At 44.3% G+C, this 21,896-nt stretch overlaps 1 protein-coding gene across 1 annotated transcript in view; it reads right to left on the reverse strand.

The window, feature by feature from the left end:
- The window catches only part of AHRR (aryl hydrocarbon receptor repressor), a 457,961-nt gene that overhangs the window by 68,254 nt on the left and 367,811 nt on the right, over nucleotides 1–21,896 (reverse strand). The window contains exon 6 of the mRNA XM_073678511.1: nucleotides 14,205–14,334. Coding sequence (XP_073534612.1) covers nucleotides 14,205–14,334 — 130 coding nt within the window. The remainder of the gene's footprint in view (nucleotides 1–14,204; nucleotides 14,335–21,896) is intronic.

Consider the following 21,896-nt stretch of genomic DNA (forward strand, 5'->3'; position numbering starts at 1 on the left):
TACTCCTGTAGCAGCCGAATCCTCAGGGTGCTACATTCCCCCCTGGTAAATCACAGCACGTCCTCGGGCTGCAAAGACAAAAACACCAAAACATACAAATTTTTATAAACATATAAAACATATAAAATATTATATATATAAACTTTTTCATATAAACATCATTATAACATTCTCGTCGTCTCTTTCTTTCTTCCTCCTCTGGTCACCGTGCAACTCGTGACCAGGTAAAGTGCGACAGTCTTTTGATAAGCAGTTTCTCATAAAACCAGTAGGGGGCGCCTTAGGAAGCGCAACTATGTACAGGGAAGTTTTGGCCGTTCTCAGTCCCCGGCCAAGTAAAGGGAAAGGGATGGCTGCTCACAGTCCTCAGCCTGGTTTGGGTAGGGGACACACGGGTTAAACTGTTCACTGGTCCCAACGGGGACTAAACTTTAAAGCAGCCACGGTTACTTGGGTACCCCGACAGGTAACTATATACAGTCCTTTGTACTATCTCAGTCATAGTACCTTCTAGCCTTGAACCCGTCCGGGTCTTCTGGCTCCTCCTCCCTACACCGCAACTCCTCCTCTGTCAGGCGATGCACGTGGAGGGCGTAAGGTCCCTTGGCACACTTGTGCCGGGTGAACGTTACCTCGTCACCGACGTAGAGGTCACGGCCTTTGTGACCCTCTGGCAGGTGGGACTCGACATCCCGTCGGGTAACGAAGACGTCACCCATGGTGTTCCGGTCCTTTATGAAGCCCCACCCATGCTGCGCATTAAACTTTATTACCGTCCCGATGGTACGGGGACGATCTGCTGCATAGGGGTCCCTTCTGGTCCGACTCTTTTGCTCCGCGCTGCGGGTCCGGGCCCATTGCTCTCTGGCCCGCCTCTCCTCCCGCTCTCTCTTGAACTCTGCCAGCTGTTGACGGCAACACTCGGTACGCTCTGCTGCAGCTGCCCGAGTCTCTCCGGTGAACCCCATCAAATCTTCTCCCGTGGGGTCCCACACGAATTGGGCTTCTTCTAGTGGAGGCGAGACCCGAGTCACGGGCTTTGGAGCCGGGATCAGGGGCTCACACAGGGGACCTAACTTCTTTTGTCGCTCCAGTTCCAAGAATTCTTTGGGCCAGATGAAAGGCCGCCCGTCCGGCCACGTTAGCTGGCTGAAGGGGTCCTCTCCCAGATATGGCACCCTTGGTGTTGCGGGTGCGGGCGCGATGGTGGGGGCGCCCAGGTTACCCAGGCCTTGCGGCCAGGCCGGGGGCATCTGGAAGGTAAATGGAACTGTTAACACGGCGGCGCCCTGGGCTACCTGGCCTTGCGACCAGGCCGGAGGCTCCGCGGAGGTAGATGGCTCTGCTGGGGATGCGGCGCCCGGAAACGCTAGGCCCTGCGACCAGGCCGGAGGCTCCTCCTCCTTCGCCACGCTCCGGGTCACGACGCGTGACGTCACCGGGGTCGCGACGGCGGCTTCCGGTCGGGGCCTAGTCGGTGGCGGTGTCATGGCGGTCTCGGGTACGGCCGGGGGACCTTCGGGCTCTGCGACGGGGAGCTGGGGCAGGTAAGCGGTCTTCCGGTATGGGGTATAGGCGTCCCCCTTACCTGCTGCCATGCGTCTCGCTCCCTCTTCTGCGCCGTCTCCGGCCTTGGGTCCTCCCGCGTCATCCGCAGAGGCAGTCGGTGTCTTCTTCCAGGGGAGCGGGTTCCGTGGACGGGTTCCAGCTTGCTGGGCCATCTCCCGGCCCCACTCCGCCAGGATCTCCCTCTGCACTCGGGCCATCCTTCCCGCGAGGCCCTCCAGGGCACTCCGCGCGCACTCCCGATCTCGGGGAAGCTGCGCCAGGATCTCCGCTAAGCCTAGCGGGGTTGTTGACTCCAGCAGGCTCCTGACCATCGGGTCGGTGCTGCTCTGCTCTGCTTCCGGCAGGCTCCTGGCCAGCGGGCCGGTGCTGCTCTGCTCTCCTCCTTCTTCCTTCTGCAGGCTCCTGGCCAGCGGGCCGGTGCTGCTCTGCTGCCGCTCCATTCCCGGGTCTACTCTTCCTCTTCTCGACTCCGGGTGCTCTCGCTCTAGACACCTTGTCTCCGGGTGCGCTCGTTCTAGACTGCTCCAAGCGACACCCATCTTTTTTCTTCTCTTTCGTCTCCTCCCACTTCGAGGGCGGTCCCGGGGCAACTCGGTGACTGTCAGCTCCAGGGGTAGTTCTTTCACGCTGACAGACACCTCCAGCATCACAGTCTCTGTTGGTGGGGGCGGTTTCCACTTTTGGCGCCATTTTCTGTCCTGGCCCACGATGGGAGGTCGCCTCCTGCCCTCCCCTGGCACGCCCATAATGGCGTCCGCTGCTCTTCCAAGGCGGGAAATCTGCGGTTTTGGCGGGAAGCGTCGCCCAGTGGCGGGAAACTCTGCAGATGGCGGGAACAAGCTGGAAATGGCGGACAATCGGCGGGAAACGACTGGTGATGGAGTCCGATGGCGTGGACCCTCCGGAACCGGCGGGAGACTTCTTTCTGAGGTAAACTTGCACTTTTCTTCAGGCACGCAGTACCCGGGTGTTGCGGGCACGTAATCCTGCCGACTACGCCAAAGTTGACGCACCCCCTGGGACATATTCCTTTCTGAGGGGAATACCCGGCACCGGATCAGATGGGGGGTTGTAGTCTCCGAGCGGCTGTGACCCGGTCCCGTGCCCAGGGCGTCAAGCTCAGTGTTATGTGGCAGTCTTTACTGATGTTATTAAAGTTCGTTGTGTCGACTACGCCACCCGTTGTGATGCGGTCACTGTGGCCGCCGCTGCAGCAGGGTCCGCTGAGGCTGATGGTGGATGCGCAGCTTGGTGGGATAACCCCCAACGGGAGGGGTATAGCCTCAGAGGGGACAGGCGCAGAGGATGGGGGTTGTGGTGGTGCGGTGCAGCCGGTAATGATGACAGACTCGGGTTGTGCAGTTAAGGGTCTTTACTTACTGCAGATGTTCCTGGTCACTCTAGCTCCAAGTGACCTCCCGAGCCGTGCTGCGTCCACCAGGTCCTGGATCCGGCCAACCCCCAAACAAGTCCGGAGCGTGGCCCTGAGCTCTCCCTCTGTCCTTACTTCAGCCGTCCCCACCAGTGATTCACCTAAGTCCAGCTCCCTCGGGCCTTCTGTTGGGCAACCTTTGGCCTTAGGTTCCCTGACCCTTCCTGTGGTGTGCCTTCAGGGTGAATGTAGTGGGTGACCGTGACAGACACTGCCCACGGTCTCCGGTCTCTGGCTGGGGAATGTCTTTGCCCCCACCAGCTTGGGTTCCGGTACCCTTCTGCTGACTCCTCACCCGGTGTTCTTATTTGGGTTCTTGGGTCCCTTCTTTGTCCCCCTCTGGGTCTTTCTTCACTCCACTCTCTCTCTTCAGGGCCTCTCTTTCTTTCAGCTGCTCCTCTGCCTGCTTCCGCTCCTCCTCTCCTGCTGACTTGTTCTCAGCGTCTGACAGGCTCCTCTGCATCTGACCTGTTCTCTGCATCTGACCCTGATTCTAGTTGGTGCCCTCCTTATATATCCCTCTATGTGTGAGCTCAGGTGACCAGCACCCAATGAGCTCCTATCACTACCCAGACTGCTCCCCCTATCTGCCCCTACACTACATGGGATGTACCACCCCCCTCCCACTCCAGCCAGGAACAGGCTCGGTCGCACCTGCACATTTCTAAGTGGGAGTGCCGTCGGCCTGCTCCTCTGGAATGGGATGTATGTAGTGCATGCAGTCTATCTGAGCCCAGTTCCACACTCCTTCCTTACCCGGGAGTGGAATATCACACCTCTGGGTTGAGGTGCAATACTCCTGTAGCAGCCGAATCCTCAGGGTGCTACATGATTTTTACATAATTACCCCTTAAGCCCCGGAGCATTTTCCGTTTTTGCATTTTCGTTTTTGCTCCCCTTGTTCCCAGAGCCATAGCGTTTTTATTTTTTGGTCAATATGGCCATATGAGGGCTTATTTTTTGCGGGACGAGTTGTACTTTTCAACGCCATTACTAGTTTTACCATATCCTGTACGGGAAAACGGGAAAAAAATTGCAAGTGCGGTAAAATTGCAAAAAAGTGCAATACCACAGTTGTTTTTTATTTTTTTTTTACTACGTTCACTGAATGCTAAAACTGACCTGCCCTTCTTATTCTACAGGTCATTACGAGTTCATAGACACCAAACATGTATAGGTTCTTTTATATTTAAGTGGTGAAAAAAAATTCCAAAATTTGGTAAAAAAATAAATAAAAAAATAGCGCCATTTTCTAAGACCTGTAGCGTCTCCATTTTTCGTGATCTGGGGCTGGTTGATGGCTTATTTTTTGTGCACCGGGCAAACGTTTTTATTGATAACATTTGGGGTAGATCCGATGTTTTGATTGCCCGTTATTGCATTTTATTGCAATTTTGCGGGGACCAAAAAACGTAATTCTGGCGTTTAGAATTTTTTTCTCGTTACGCCGTTTACCGATCGGATTAATTCTTTTTTATATTGATAGATCGGGCGATTCTGAACGCGGCGATACCAAATATGTGTATGTGGGTTTTTTTTTTATATATTTTATTTTGAATGGGGCGAAAGGGGGGTGATTTAAACTTTTATATTTTTTTATTTTTTTTTAGATTTTTAAAAACTTTTTTTTTTTACTTTTTGCTTGCTTCTATAGTCTCCATAGGAGACGAGAAGCAGCAACTATCCGATCGCCTCTGCTACATACAGGGGACGAGCAGGTCCCCTGCATGCAGCAGAAATGGTCCTGTGCTATGAGCGCCGACCACTAGGTGGCGCTCATAGCGACAAGATCATGACAACCACAGGCGTCTGCTGCAGACCCTGGGTTGTCATGCACGCCCATCGGCGACCCGCGATCCAGTGACAGGGTCGCCGGTGGGTGGGGCTTATGACGCGCTACCCGGAAGCGCGCGTTAAATGCTGCTGTCGGAGATTGACAGCGGCATTTAACATGTTAACAGCCGCGGGTGGATCGCGATTCCACCCGCGGCTGTTGCGGGCACATGTCAGCTGTAAGAATCAGCTGACATGTGCTCCGTTCAGTGAGGGCTCAGCGCAGCAGCCCTCACTGAACGGGGGGATCGCAAATATGCGTACTAATACGTCCCCGGTAAGTAAGGGGTTAATTGTCATTTTGCTACATAAAATAAGTATTTGATACAATAGAAAAACCAAACTTAATATTTGGTACAGAAACCTTTGTTTGCAATCACAGAGGTCAGACGTTTCCTGTAGTTCTTGACCAAGTTTCCACACACTGCAGCAGGGATTTTGGCCCACTCCTCCATACAGATCTTCTCCAGATCTTTCAGGTTTCAGGGCTGTCGCTGGGTAACATTGAGTTTCAGCTCCCTCCAAAGATTTTCTTTTGGGTTCAGGTCTGGAGACTGGCTAGGCCCCTCCAGGAGCTTGAAATGCTTCTTATGGAGCTACTCCTTAATTGCCCTGGCTGTGTGTTTCAGGTCATTGTCATGCTGGAAGACCCAGCCACGACCCATCTTCATTGCTCTTACTGAAGGAAGGAGATTGTTGGCCAAAATCTCACGATGCGTGACCACATCCATCCTCCCTTCAATGCAGTGCAGTTGTCCTGTCCCCTTTTTCAGAAAAGCATACCCCAAAGTATGATGTTTCCCCCACCATGCTTCATGGTTGGGACTTGGGGTTCTACTCATCCTCCTTCTTCCTCCAAACACGGCAAGTGGAGTTGATACCAAAAAGCTCTATTTTGGTCTCATCTTACCACATGACCTTTTCCCATGCGTCCTGTCACAGGTATATCAGAGGTGACAGACAGTCGCACTGCAGTTGGTTGCAGGAGATCTCTACGTTTGCCATTACAGACATCTTCTTAGATGAGAGGCTGTCTCTAGGATCTAGCGGCTACCTCCCTCTGGTAATTAGCTCTCTGGCCTGGGTGTATATACAGTTAGGTCCATATATATTTGGACAGAGACAACATTTTTCTAATTTTGGTTCTAGACATTACCACAATGAATTTTAAGCAAAACAATTCAGATGCAGTTGAAGTTCAGACTTTCAGCTTTCATTTGAGGGTATCCACATTAAAATTGGATGAAGGGTTTAGGAGTTTCAGCTCCTTAACATGTGCCACCCTGTTTTTAAAGGGACCAAAAGTAATTGGACAATTGACTCCAAGGCTATTTCATGGACAGGTGTGGGCAATCCCTTCGTTATGTCATGCTCAATTAAGCAGATAAAAGGCCTGGAGTTGATTTGAGGTGTGGTGCTTGCATTTGGAAGGTTTTGCTGTGAAGTAAACATGCGGTCAAAGGAGCTCTCCATGGAGGTGAAACAAGCCATCCTTAAGCTGTGAAAACAGAAAAAACCCATCCGAGAAATTGCTACAATATTAGGAGTGGCAAAATCTACAGTTTGGTACATCCTGAGAAAGAAAGAAAGCACTGGTGAACTCATCAATGCAAAAAGACCAGGGCGCCCACGGAAGACAACAGTGGTGGATGATCGCAGAATAATCTCCATGGTGAAGAGAAACCCCTTCACAACAGCCAACCAAGTGAACAACACTCTCCAGGAGGTAGGCATATCAATATCCAAAGCTACCATAAAGAGAAGACTGCATGAAAGTAAATACAGAGGGTTCACTGCACGGTGCAAGCCACTCATAAGCATCAAGAATAAAAAGGCGAGACTGGACTTTGCTAAGAAACATCCAAAAAAGCCAGCACAGTTCTGGAAGAACATTCTTTGGACAGATGAAACCAAGATCAACCTCTACCAGAATGATGGAAAGAGAAAAGTATGGCGAAGGACGGGTACAGCTCATGATCCAAAGCATACCACATCATCTGTAAAACACGGCGGAGGCAGTGTGATTGCTTGGGCATGCATGGCTGCCAGTGGCACTGGGTCACTAGTGTTTATTGATGATGTGACATAGGACAGAAGCAGCCGAATTAATTCTGATGTATTCAGAGCCATACTGTGTGCTCAGATCCAGCCAAATGCAGCCAAACTGATTGGTCGTCATTTCATACTACAGATGAACAATGACCCAAAACATAAAGCCAAACCAACCCAGGAGTTTATTAAAGCAAAGAAGTGGAATATTCTTGAATGGCCAAGTCAGTCACCTGATCTCAACCCAATTGAGCATGCATTTCACTTGTTAAAGACTAAACTTCAGACAGAAAGGCCCACAAACAAACTGAAAACCACCGCAGTGAAGGCCTGGCAGAGCATCAAAAAGGAGGAAACACAGCGTCTGGTGATGTCCATGAGTTCAAGACTTCAGGCAGTCATTGCCAACAAAGGGTTTTCAACCAAGTACTAGAAATGAACATTTTATTTACAATTATTTAATTTGTCCAATTACTTTTGGTCCATTTAAAAACAGGGTGGCACATGTTAAGGAGCTGAAACTCCTAAACCCTTCATCCAATTTTAATGTGGATACCCTCAAATGAAAGCTGAAAGTCTGAACTTCAATTGCATCTGAATTCTTTTGTTTAAAATTCTTTGTGGTAATGTCTAGAACCAAAATTAGAAAAATGTTGTCTCTGTCCAAATATATATGGACCTAACTGTATACCTGGTGTGTCTGAGAGGGAGGTGCCGGCTATATTTATTTCTACTTGTGAAGGCTTAGCAAGAGCAGTACTTCGTCCTCTCTGGAGCTTGAGGCCGAGTTCGCATTTGTCTGAGTCTTCTAAAGCTATGCATTCTACTCATTTGTCTACCCTTTTTGTCTATAGAGTTTAGTGGAGATTGACTAGTGCTCATCTCCTCCCATCCCCAGCCTTATCCATACGCCAGGGAAAAACAGGGCGAGGCACGAGTGCGGCGATTGCTGAAGAGGCAATATAGGGACGGTAGTTGAGACAGGGTGACACTAAACCAAACTAGGAGGTCTCCACTTCCCCCTTTCCCTAGTGTCTGGGCTCCCTTTACCTCTGTGTTGCACTACGTCTTTCCCACACCTGGTGTGACACGTCCACGGGATAATCCAAATGGTCATTGACAAACTTCAAAAAGGCCTGGACATATCCTGGTGTGAGCAGGGGGACCTTGCGTGCCCTGCAGGATTTTAATCCATGACGGCGTAGTGTGTTACTAATGGTAATGTTTGAGACTGTGGTCCCAGCTCTCTTTAAGTAATTGACCAGGTCCTCCCATGTAGTCCTGGGCTGATTCCTGACCTTTCTCTGAATAATCCTTACCCCATGGAGCCCCAGACCGAGAAAGATTGACAGTCATCTTGTGTTTCTTCCATTTTGTGATTATTGTGCCAACAGTTGTTACCTTATCACCAAGCTGCTTGCCGATTGTCCTGTAGCCCATCCCAACCTTGTGCAGGTCTACAATTTTGTCCCTGGTGTCCTTAGACATCTCTTTGGTCCTGGCCATGGTGAAGAGGTTGGAGTGTGATTGATTGAGTGTGTGGACAGGTGTCGTTTATACAGGTAACCAGTTCAAACAGGTGCAATTAATACAGGTAATGAGTGCAGAGTAGGAGGGCTTCTTAAAGAAAAACTAACAGGTCTGTAAAAGCCAGAATTCTTGCTGGTTGGTAGGTGATCAAATAGTTATTTCATGCAATAAAATGCAATTTAATTATTTAAAAATCATACAATGTGATTTTCTGTTTTATTTATTTTTAGATTCTGTCTCTCACAGTTGAAGTGTACCTATGATAAAAATTACAGACCTCTCCATTCTTTGTAGATGGGAAAACTTGCAAAATTGGCAGTGTATCGAATACTTATTTTCCCCACTGTATATATACAGTATATATATATATATATATACACACAGTACAGACCAAAAGTTTGGACACACCTTCTCATTTAAAGATTTTTCTGTATTTTCATGACTTTGAAAATTGTACATTCACACTGAAGGCATCAAAACTATGAATTAACACATGTGGAATTATATACTTAACAAAAAAGTGTGAAACAACTGAAAATATGTCTTATATTCTAGGTTCTTCAAAGTAGCCACCTTTTGCTTTGATGACTGCTTTGCACACTCTTGGCATTCTCTTGATGAGCTTCAAGAGATAGTCACCAGAAATGGTCTTCCAACCATCTTGAAGGAGTTCCCAGAGATGCTTAGCACTTGTTGGCTCTTTTGCCTTCACTCTGTGGTCCAGCTCACCCCAAACCATCTCGATTGGGTTCAGGTCTGGTGACTGTGGAGGCCAGGTCATCTGGCGTAGCACCCCATCACTCATGGTCCAACTAAACGCAAACCGGATGGAATAGCATGCCGCTGCAAGATGCTGTGGTAGCCATGCTGGTTCAGTACGCCTTCAATTTTGAATAAATCCCCAACAGTGTCACCAGCAAAGCACCCCCACATCATCACACCTCCTCCTCCATGCTTCACGGTGGGAACCAGGCATGTAGAGTCCATCCGTTCACCTTTTCTGTGTCGCACAAAGACACGGTGGTTGGAACCAAAGATCTCAAATTTGGACTCATCAGTCCAAAGCACAGATTTCCACTGGTCTAATGTCCATTCCTTGTGTTCTTTAGCCCAAACAAGTCTCTTCTGCTTGTTGCCTGTCCTTAGCAGTGGTTTCCTAGCAGCTATTTTACCATGAAGACCTGCTGCACAAAGTCTCCTCTTAACAGTTCTTGTAGAGATGTGTCTGCTGCTAGAACTCTGTGTGGCATTGACCTGGTCTCTAATCTGAGCTGCTGTTAACCTGCGATTTCTGAGGCTTGTGACTCGGATAAACTTATCCTCAGAAGCAGAGGTGACTCTTGGTCTTCCTTTCCTGGGGCGGTCCTCATGTGAGCCAGTTTCTTTGTAGCGCTTGATGGTTTTTGCAACTGCACTTGGGGACACTTTCAAAGTCTGCCCAATTTTTCAGACTGACTGACCTTCATTTCTTAAAGTAATGATGGCCACTCGTTTTTCTTTACTTAGCTGCTTTTTTCTTGCCATAATACAAATTCTAACAGTCTATTCAGTAGGACTATCAGCTGTGTATCTACCTGACTTCTGCACAACACAACTGATGGTCTCAACCCCATTTATAGGCAAGAAATCCCACTTAATAAACCTGACAGGGCACACCTGTGAAGTGAAAACCATTTCCGGTGACTACCTCTTGAAGCTCATCAAGAGAATGCCAAGAGTGTGCAAAGCAGTCATCAAAGCAAAAGGTGGCTACTTTGAAGAACCTAGAATATAGGACATATCTTCTGTTGTTTCACACTTTTTTGTTAAGTATATAATTCCACATGTGTTAATTCATAGTTTTGATGCCTTCAGTGTGAATATACAATTTTCATAGTCATGAAAATGCAGAAAAATCTTTAAATGAGAAGGTGTGTCCAAACTTTTGGTCTGTACTGTATATATATATGCTGCTGAACACAGACAGATGCAAGGAAGAGCTAGCAGGATTCACAGAAACCTAGTGAGATCTGCTGAATGCAGCCCCGCATATCCACGTCGCAAGTCCCGTCCACTTGTCCATTTATAGAGATCGGACGTGAGGGAGAATCTGATGTGACAAAACCGGAAGCATAGGATTCTCAGATCATGTGGCCAGAAAAGCAGCTCAGGTCACAGCAGGATTTGGCAAAGGAAGATATTTAGTGAAATGCTTATATAAGGAAGTTAGTTCACATGAAAGGGATAGGTAAAATAGTGGCCAACCCCTTTAATTAAATGAGTCAAATGTATTAAAAGCCATTTTTAAAGAATGGGGAATATTACTAAATATACAACTCAGTATGGGGAACATTATTACAGGATGGGGATATTATCACAGGATAGGAGCCAGAATGGAAGACATTATTACAGGATATATGCCAGGACGGGGGGACATTATTACAGGATGGAGGACAATACAATAGGATGGGGGACAATATTACAGGATAGGGTCCATGATGCAAGACATTATTACAGGATGAGTGACACTATTACAGGATGGGGACGTTATTACAGGATAGGAGCCAGGATGGAAGACATTATTACAGGATAGGGGCCAGGACGGGGGACATTATTACAGGACGGAGGACAATACAACAGGATGGGGGACAATATTACAGGATAGGGGCTATGATGGAAGACATTTTTACAGAGGCCCATAGATCTGACCAACATGCTAGTGGGGGCCCCGGACCAAATTTTGGACAGGGGCCATAAGACTCTAGTTATGCCACTGCTTACCACAGTACTCCCCATGCCATCTTGGAAGCGAGAAGAATAGAATTCTAATCTGACCAAAAGAGGCAGTGGCAATAAAACAGATGGCACTAGGTAGTGTGACTATATGTGATGAAATGTATGGTCACACTATAGTCCAAGGATGGAGGATCGCTTTAACCTAACACTTTCTAGTGGTCAAAGCATATTTGTCCTTTACTTCCATTTAGAGACACAACAAAAGAAACTGATACGAGCAGAACTCTGACTATGTCTCACATCATTAATGTAAATGTTTTTTGCATTTTATGTCTATGGTTGATTTATTTACAAAAATGCGTCTCTTGGGAAAAATATATATTTCTGAATCCAAAAAGACATGAAACCCGAGCAGCACTGGGATTATTTTATTAGTAAAGGCCTGCCAGTATTGGACCAATAAGCTTAATTATCCTGATGCTGGCACTAAACGTCTATACAACTGCTGCCACAAATGATCCATTCCTGTGGTTTACAATGCCTGGAAGACCAATCCATCACATAAAAAGTTAAAGGCCACTGACACTTGGATTGTCTTACTACTTTCTTCTTCTAATTGAAATAGAACAGGAGAACATGAAATGTGAAGATCTCTATCTGTGACTAATCCTCTAGTAAGAACACTTAAGTGGGCCATTAAATGCCATGCCGTGCCATTTCACCTATGAATAGTAAGTGAATAAAACCAACCTGAGTTTCAGTACACCTTTCATTATTACTGCGGTGGTTGACTATAAATCTACCACAAATAAATAATAGCGGTTCAGAGCTGGAGTGTTCAGCCTTATTTGTCTGCTAAGAGTTTGACAACACTGTGGCAGTGTGCCAGGTACGTCTTGAGGTAAAGACTTTTTTTTTTAAGAGGTCTTGTTTTTATGTTTCACGCCATAGCTAAAACCACAAAATAAATGTTCATTTTGAAACATATTACAATTATCTAACCTTACGTGCAACCCAATTTACCCATCACCCACCCCCACATGGGTAGCCATTCGTGGCATTTAGTCCTGATAGCATCAAAGTTATGCACAAGTATTGGTGACATTACCAAGCCGATCGCTGTCAAATGTAGATATGTATATGTTACCAAGGCTTGCTACATATATCATTTATTCATGTTATAGTTGTTCCACATGGGTATAAATTGCTGATTGCTGAACATTTAATAAGCACCTATCACAAGTCTGTGGCCACCCTTTTTATTTAAGAAAATAATGTGCAGCCTCAGACTGGGAATTTTTCTAACTATCACCTATAAGCAAAAGTGCACAGAACACTCGCTAATGCCCACCTCAAGGACCAGACTTTCTAGCTAAAGTTGGGTTTGAACTTCTGAATTGTGGGATCCTGGCGTGCAGAGCCTCCAGGGTCCTCCTTGCTGTGAAACTGTGAGATCCCTGGTGTTATTGCAAGATCTCGCTTTTTGCACTAACCCAGAACTACCGCATCCTTAAAACATTTACTGACATCTGTCGTACATAAATGACGCAAATTGGTAGCGGGTGTATGGAGCGGGCTCACCATGTGAGCCCACCTCATCCCAAGCAGGTAATGGCTGTGTGCTACACATACCCAGCAGGTAATGGCTGTGTGTTACACATACTCAGCAGGTAATAACTGTGTGTTACAGCCAGGACCTGCCTCTAACAGCCGACTGTTAACTTATTAAATGCCGCCGCCAAACTCTGACAGCGGCATTAACAGCGCACTGGAATGGGGAGCGTCATTCTTTGCGCCCATCAATTGCTATGACGGGGTCTGTTGAAGACATCTATTATTGTCATTACAATTCTCCCTTGAAAACCAGCCTTTTTACTGTATACAGCGATTCTGAAGTATTGCTGCATATAGTACAAGCAATCAAACAATCGCAGGTTCAATTTCTGATTTGTGTTTTCACCACTAAAATAATAAAAAAACTCTCTCCCTGTATAAGCTAAAGCTTCAGTAATTGCACCATTGCCAGTTGCTGTGTTCTTGTATTTTGTAAGTTTTTGCTCTTTCTGATGACCCATTACGAAACTCTAAGCTCAGTTTCTTGGCGAGTGTAAAAATTATTCATTTTGTGTAGATCGGCACAAAGGTGGCATTTTTATTTTTAAGGGGGCAATAATGATGCGTAACAAGGGTTATCCACTCACAGTTCCCGGGAACAGCTTGTTATTAAAAAGAAAACCTGTTCTTAATTCACCCTCCCTGGGTCCAGTGCGGAGTCTCCACCATCGCTCTGGGTGTCAGATAGTGGCTGCAGCACTGACATCATGCTGACAGTGAGCTCAACAGCTGTGAACGGGTCACTCCATCTTCACGAGCAGAGCTCAGTGAGAGGCTGCTGTGCTGTCTACGTGACTTCGCGGTGTAGCCAATAAGTGACACAGGGAGCAGTGGGGGAGACTCAGCGCTGGAGACGAGGATGGTGAATATAGTGTGGTTTGTTTTGTATTTTAGAACAAAATATGCCCAAGAACCAGGAGTTGAGTTTCTGGGCTGGTGTGGTTACACTTGGTCTGCGGTTGTGAGGCCGGTTGCATGTACTGCCAAATTCTCTGAAACGCCTTTGGAGATGGCTTATGGTAGAGAAATGGACATTCAATTCAAGGGCAACAGCTCTGGTGGACATTCCTGCAGTAAACATGCCAATCGCACGCTCCCTCAAAACTTGCGACATCTGTGGCATTGTGCTGTGTGATAAAACTGCACATTTTAGAGTGGGCTTTTATTGTGGTCGGCCTAAGGCACCTGTACAGTAATCATGCCGTATAATCATCATCTGCATATACCACACCTGTGAGGGGGATGGATCATCTCAGCAGAGGAGAACTGCTCACTAACACAGATTTACACAAATTTGTGAACAATATTCGAGGGAAAAAAGCCTTTTGTGTACATAGAACAAGTCTTAGATGTTTGGGTTCAGCTCATGAAAAATGGGAGCAAAACAAAAGTGTTGTGTTTAGATTTTTGTTCAGTGTAAATGCTACCAACATTAACGCTTTGTAGTGTCTAATAGACCTACCTGTTTCTGTTTGAGAGTCCTGTGCAAGCACCATCTGTTGGGGGTTCATGGCCCAGTGAAGTTGCCTGCAGAATTCCTGCCGATCATCCACATGGATGTAATCATAGACATTTTGATGCATGACGTCAGTCTGAAATATCAAATTATAAAGAAATTGAATCAGTTAATACATTTTCATTCGCCAAGTAGTTGAATCCTATATTTTACATATAAATAATACACATTGCAATAGGGATTATAGAAATCAAATGAATTAGCAAAAAAGGGTAATAATAATAAAGGGTTTGGATCATCTTGTTAGAAGGGTTCCCTAATGATTGTATGTTGATTATGTGTTTTCCCATCGCTGGGACTGATAATAATAAAAGGGGATATCTGGGCATGTAATATTGATGACAAATATGTAATCTAAATCAGTTCAATGGGGATCCAACACCGGGTACCACCTCAGATAGTTTGATGTGAACTTTGGATCAGCTCATATTTTATCAAATAGGCGCTGATCTGCAACTAGACATTGGATGGAGAGGTACCATTTAGTTCTGTTCAGTCTTTACATCCGGTCACCACCAGAGTTAATAGCTGTTCTGGTGGAGGTGCCAGGTGTTGGACCCCCACCGATTTGATACTGATGTAGTATTTTAAGGAAATATTATCAATATTACATGTCTGGACAAATTATTTAGCTGCAATGTGTGGGAAAATATTGGCGCAAGTGTAACGTTTAGTTGCACCACCACCACAGAAGAAATTAGGCAATATCCTTGCCCCATTGTGATCGATAAGCAGTCCCTGTTATCCATTGGCATGCCAGGTCCCCTACGGAGAGATTTCACTTTTATAGCCAATTGCTAGTATTCCTAATAGATTGACGACAAGATCAGGGACCCTCCTCAAGAACTCAAAATTCCCTTACAAGATATAGGAAAATGATTTTTCTTGACCAGAAAAAGATCCATTGGAGAAACGTCCTAATATTGCCCTGCATTTGTCATATGGGCCAAATAATGTATTTCTTCTTCTTTGCATTGAGGACACACTGTGAGGGGCTCATAAATGAATGAAAATGTTATATTTCCTATGCATTGTCATTAAACAATCCGCATCATTTAAAGTAAAGGTAATATTTCGTACGGACATGATGTAGTTGTAGTTTTGGTGGTGTAGGCACTTAATGAGATGGCTGTAAAGCTCGACCAAGGCTAAGACAGGTTGATGGGTGTGAAGAGGGCACAATACCCAGAAAGTAGCCACAACCTATTTATTACTTACACAGGTAAGAGCATTGGGCGTACATAATTAAAATAAGCTCTTTTCTTTTGTTAGTTAACAACAGCATATGCTAACCACGTGGGATAGGAGAATTAGTTAATTCCCAATACCCTTGCTTGCTAATATTATATAGCTTGTTTAGAGTGAATATGGAAGGTGGAATTATGATTGAACAACTTGTCATTTTGAATAAAAAAAATAATTAGCAACCAAATACTTTAGGTTGGGTTACAAAATAAGTGGGGAGAGTCATTTCAAGTATCTTTCCATGAAAAAATACTTAAGTAATAGTCATTTTAACCATCATAGTAAAGAAGATAAACTGTCGTAGCCCACATGAAAATAAGAAACGTTGTAATATATTTTATTAGAAAAATATTTTTTCCTCAAAATTTTCAATTCATGTTTAAAATTTATGTTCAGTGAACATAGATTTTCTCATTACTGAGCTAGGAGATGACGATTGGTGCTTACAAAGTTCTGTGGAGAACTGTGTCTTTTCAGGAGAACTTGCATCAGAATTTTGTGTCTGCTTCCAGCTCCTCCCTCTTCCTCCCACTCCCTTTCCATAGAATTTTAAAATCACAACCTGCCATCTCCTATCTCAGTAATGTGAATATCTGTTTTTACTGAATATAGATTTTACAGGTTTTTCTCATGAATTGAAAATGAAATATCAACCAAGGAGCAGAAAGAAGCAGATTTTTTTCTGATAAGATATATTACAAAGTTGCTTATTTTCATGTGTACTGTTGATACATGAATTAAAAATTACAAAGATGGTGTCCAGGTTGGGAAGGACTTCCTGACCTTGGACGTATGAATACTTCCTGGCGATTTTGCGTGCACATTAGCTGTGCGCACCTGATCACTGCCAGGTGTTGAGCGAATCTGACAGCTGACACCCGACTCTCACTGGCAGGAGTGGTGCCCGCACCGCTCCCAGCAGTTTAACCTTCTGACTGCAGCAATCCATATCGATTGCAGCATTTAGAAGGCAGGGAGAGGCCATCATTGCGAGGGGCTGATAGTTGCATGGTGACCCGATGTTGTCATGACGACATTTGGGTCATCAGTGCTGGCAAGCTAGTTAAACCATGCACACAGCATGGTCTAACAAGCTTGTGCCAGTGCAGCACTAACAGTTTATAAAGCACTACAATGCTCATGCATTGTAATGATTTATAACAGAGATCAGACTGCAAAAAGTGAAAGTCCCATAGAGGAACTAAGTATAAAAGTAAAAAAAAAAAGTTAAATAAATTGTAAAAATATTTTTTTTAAAAATCACAAAATAATAATAAAAAATAAAATAAATAAATATATATATATATATATATACAGTACAGACCAAAAGTTTGGACACACCTTCTCATTTAAAGATTTTTCTATATTTTCATGACTATGAAAATTGTACATTCACAATGAAGACATCAAAACTATGAATTAACACATTTGGAATTATATACTTAACAAAAAAGTGTGAAACAACTGAAAATATGTCTTATATTCTAGGTTCTTCAAAGTAGCCACCTTTTGCTTTGATGACTGCTTCGCACACTGTTGGCATTCTCTTGATGAGCTTCAAGAGGTAGTCACCGGAAATGGTCTTCCAACAATCTTGAAGGAGTTCAAAGAGATGCTTAGCACTTGTTGGCCCTTTTGCCTTCACTCTGCGGTCCAGCTCACCCCAAACCATCTCGATTGGGTTCAGGTCTGGTGACTGTGGAGGCCAGGTCATCTAGCCCTTACACAGCCTGGAGGTGTGTTTGGGGTCATTGACCTGTTGAAAAATAAATGATGGTCCAACTAAACGAAAACCGGATGGAATAGCATGCCGCTGCAAAATGCTGTGGTAGCCATGCTGGTTCAGTATGCCTTCAATTTTGAATAAATCCACAACATTATCACCAGAAAAGCACCCCCACACCATCACACCTCCTACTCCATGCTTCACAGTGGGAACCAGGCATGTAGAGTCCATCCGTTCACATTTTCTGCGTCGCACAAAGACACGGTGGTTGGAACCAAAGATCTCAAATTTGGACTCATCAGGCCAAAGCACAGATTTCCACTGGTCTAATGTCCATTCCTTGTGTTCTTTAACCCAAACAAGTCTCTTCTGCTTGTTGCCTGTCCTTAGCAGTGGTTTCCTAGCAGCTATTTTGCCATGAAGGCCTGCTGCACAAAGTCTCCTCTTAACAGTTGTTGTAGAGATGTGTCTGCTGCCAGAACTCTGTGTGGCATTGACCTGGTCTCTAATCTGAGCTGCTGTTAACCTGCTATTTCTGAGGCTGGTGACTCGGATAAACTTATCCTCAGAAGCAGAGGTGACTCTTGGTCTTCCTTTCCTGGGGCGGTCCTCATGTGAGCTACTTTCTTTGTAGCGCTTGATGGTTTTTGCAACTGCACTTGGGGACACTTTCAAAGTTTTCCCAATTTTTCGGACTGACTGACCTTCATTTCCTAAAGTAATGATGGCCACTCATTTTTCTTTACTTAGCTGTTTTTTTCTTGCCATAATACAAATTCTAACGGTCTATTCAGTAGGACTTTCAGCTGTGTATCCACCTGACTTCTGCACAACAGAACTGATGGTCCCAACCCCATTTATAAGGCAAGAAATCCCACTTATTAAACCTGACAGGGCACACCTGTGAAGTGAAAACCAATTCCGGTGACTACCTCTTGAAGCTCATCAAGAGAATGCCAAGAGTGTGCAAAGCAGTCATCAAAGCAAAAGGTGGCTACTTTGAAGAACCTAGAATATAAGACATATTTTCAGTTGTTTCACACCTTTTTGTTAAGTATATAACTCCACATGTGTTAATTCATAGTTTTGATGCCTTCAGCGTGAATGTACAATTTTCAAAGTCATGAAAATACAGAAAAATCTTTAAATGAGAAGGTGTGTCCAAACTTTTGGTCTGTACTGTATATATTCAGTGTGAATGTACAATTTTCATAGTCATGAAAATACAGAAAAATCTTTAAATGAGAAGGTGTGTCCAAACTTTTGGTCTGTACTGTAGTACAGACCAAAAGTTTGGACACACCTTCTCATTTAAAGATTTTTCTGTATTTTCATGACTATGAAAATTGTACATTCACACTGAAGGCATCAAAACTTTGAATTAACACATGTGGAATTATATACTTAACAAAAAAGTGTGAAACAACTGAAAATATGTCTTATATTCTAGGTTCTTCAAAGTAGCCACCTTTTGCTTTGATGACTGCTTTGCACACTCTTGGCATTCTCTTGATGAGCTTCAAGAGGTAGTCACCGGAAACGGTTTTCCAACAATCTTGAAGGAGTTCCCAGAGATGCTTAGCACTTGTTGGCCCTTTTGCCTTCACTCTGCGGTCCAGCTCACCCCAAACCATCTCGATTGGGTTCAGGTCTGGTGACTGTGGAGGCCAGGTCATCTAGCCCTTACACAGCCTGGAGGTGTGTTTGGGGTCATTGTCCTGTTGAAAAATAAATGATGGTCCAACTAAATGCAAACCGGTCTTTAATCTGAGCTGCTGTTAACCTGCGATTTCTGAGGCTGGTGACTCGGATAAACTTATCCTTAGAAGCAGAGGTGACTCTTGATCTTCCTTTCCTGGGGCGGTCCTCATGTGAGCCAGTTTCTTTGTAGCGCTTGATGGTTTTTGCAACTGCACTTGGGGACACTTTCAAAGTTTTCCCAATTTTTCAGACTGACTGACCTTCATTTCTTAAAGTAATGATGGACACTCGTTTTTCTTTACTTAGCTGCTTTTTTCTTGCCATAATACAAATTCTAACAGTCTATTCAGTAGGACTATCGCTGTGTATCCACCAGGCTTCTGCACAACACAACTGATCGTCCCAACCCCATTTATAAGGCAAGAAATCCCATTTATTAAACCTGACAGGGCACATCTGTGAAGTGAAAACCATTTCCGGTGACTACCTCTTGAAGCTCATCAAGAGAATGCCAAGAGTGTGCAAAGCAGTCATCAAAGCAAAAGGTGGCTACTTTGAAGAACATAGAATATAAGACATATTTTCCGTTGTTTCACACTTTTTTGTTAAGTATATAACTCCACATGTGTTAATTCATAGTTTTGATGCCTTCAGCGTGAATGTACAATTTTCAAAGTCATGAAAATACAGAAAAATCTTTAAATGAGAAGGTGTGTCCAAACTTTTGGTCTGTACTGTATATATTCAGTGTGAATGTACAATTTTCATAGTCATGAAAATACAGAAAAATCTTTAAATGAGAAGGTGTGTCCAAACTTTTGGTCTGTACTGCATATATATATATATATATATATATATATATATATATATATATATATATATATAGTTAGTTAGGTCCATATATATTTGGACAGAGACAACATTTTTCTAATTTTGGTTCTAGACATTACCACAATGAGTTTAAAAAAAAGCAATTCAGATTTAGTTGAAGTTCAGACTTTCAGCTTTCATTTGAGGGTATCCACATTAAAATTGGATGAAGGGTTTAGGAGTTTCAGCTCCTTAACATGTCCCACCCTGTTTTTAATGGGACCAAAATTAATTGGACAATTGACTCCAAGGCTATTTCATGGACAGGTGTGGGCAATCCCTTCGTTATGTCATTCTCAATTAAGGAGATAAAAGGTCTGGAGTTGATTTGAGGTGTGGGGCTTGCATTTGGAAGGTTTTGTTGTGAAGTAAACATGCGGTCAAAGGAGCTCTCCATGGAGGTGAAACAAGCCATCCTTAAGCTGCAAAAACAGAAAAAACCCATCCGAGAAATTGCTACAATATTAGGAGTGGCAAAATCTACAGTTTGGTACATCCTGAGAAAGAAAGAAATCATTGGTGAACTCATCAATGCAAAAAGACCTGGGCGCCCATGGAAGACAACAGTGGTGGATGATCGCATAATAATCTCCATGGTGAAGAGAAACCTCTTCACAACAGCCAACCAAGTGAACAACACTCTCCAGGAGGTAGGCGTATCAATATCCAAATCTACCATAAAGAGAAGACTGCATGAAAGTAAATACAGAGGGTTCACTGCACGGTGCAAGCCACTCATAAGCATCAAGAATAAAAAGGCTAGACTGGACTTTGCTAAAAAACATCCAAAAAAGCCAGCACAGTTCTGGAAGAACATTCTTTGGACAGATGAAACCAAGATCAACCTCTACCAGAATGATGGAAAGAGAAAAGTATGGCGTAGGCGTGGTACAGCTCATGATCCAAAGCATACCACATCATCTGTAAAACACGGCGGAGGCAGTGTGACGGCTTGGGCATGCATGGCTGCCAGTGGCACTGGGTTACTAGTGTTTATTGATGATGTGACACAGGACAGAAGGAGCCAAATGAATTCTGATGTCTTCAGAGCCATACTGTGTGCTCAGATCCAGCCAAATGCAGCCAAACTGATTGGTCGTCGTTTCATACTACAGATGGACAATGACCCAAAACATAAAGCCAAAGCAACCCAGGAGTTTATTAAAGCAAAGAAGTGGAATATTCTTAAATGGCCAAGTCAGTCACCTGATTTCAACCCAATTGAGCATGCATTTCACTTGTTAAAGACTAAACTTCAGACAGAAAGGCCCATAAACAAACAGCAACTGAAAACCACCGCAGTGAAGGCCTGGCAGAGCATCAAAAAAGGAGGAAACACAGCGTCTGGTGATGTCCATGAGTTCAAGACTTCAGGCAGTCATTGCCAACAAAGGGTTTTCAACCAAGTACTAGAAATGAACATTTTATTTACAATTATTTAATCTGTCCAATTACTTTTGGTCCCTTTAAAACAGGGTGGCACATGTTAAGGAGCTGAAACTCCTAAACCCTTCATCCAATTTTAATGTGGATACCCTCAAATGAAAGCTGAAAGTCTGAACTTCAACTGCATCTGAATTGTTTTGTTTAAAATTCATTGTGGTAATGTCTAGAACCAAAATTAGAAAAATGTTGTCTCTGTCCAAATATATATGGACCTAACTGTATATATACAGCTTTGGCAAAAATTAAGAGACCACTGCACAGTTTTCTAAAAATCACCAATCTCTACATGTCTGACAGCCATTCCATTCCAGCGTCAGTTGAATTCCAACCAAGGTACACCTCATTCTACTTAATGTGCTTCTGATTAGATGATCACCTGAACCAAATCTTATGTAACGAGGGAAAGTATAAAAAACACTGCTGTGGTCTTCACAGTCCTCTTGCAATAGGACAAGCTGGATGGCAAAACAAGTGCTAGGAATAGCCTAAAAGTAATCTGAATGAAAAAGTAACTTTTAGCCGTGCCAAAGGAGTTGAAAAGAAAAGTCTTGAGTGAGGAAAAGAAGGGCTCATTTCTGGCTTTACTAGCAGAGGGATACAGTGAGCGTCATGTTGCCTCCAACCTTAAAATTTTGAAGATGGCAGTCCAT

Source organism: Phyllobates terribilis, unplaced genomic scaffold, assembly GCF_046119375.1.
Source record: "Phyllobates terribilis strain yellow unplaced genomic scaffold, ASM4611937v1 Scaffold_4__5_contigs__length_816908805, whole genome shotgun sequence".
In the NCBI taxonomy this organism is placed as follows: Eukaryota; Metazoa; Chordata; class Amphibia; order Anura; family Dendrobatidae; genus Phyllobates; species Phyllobates terribilis.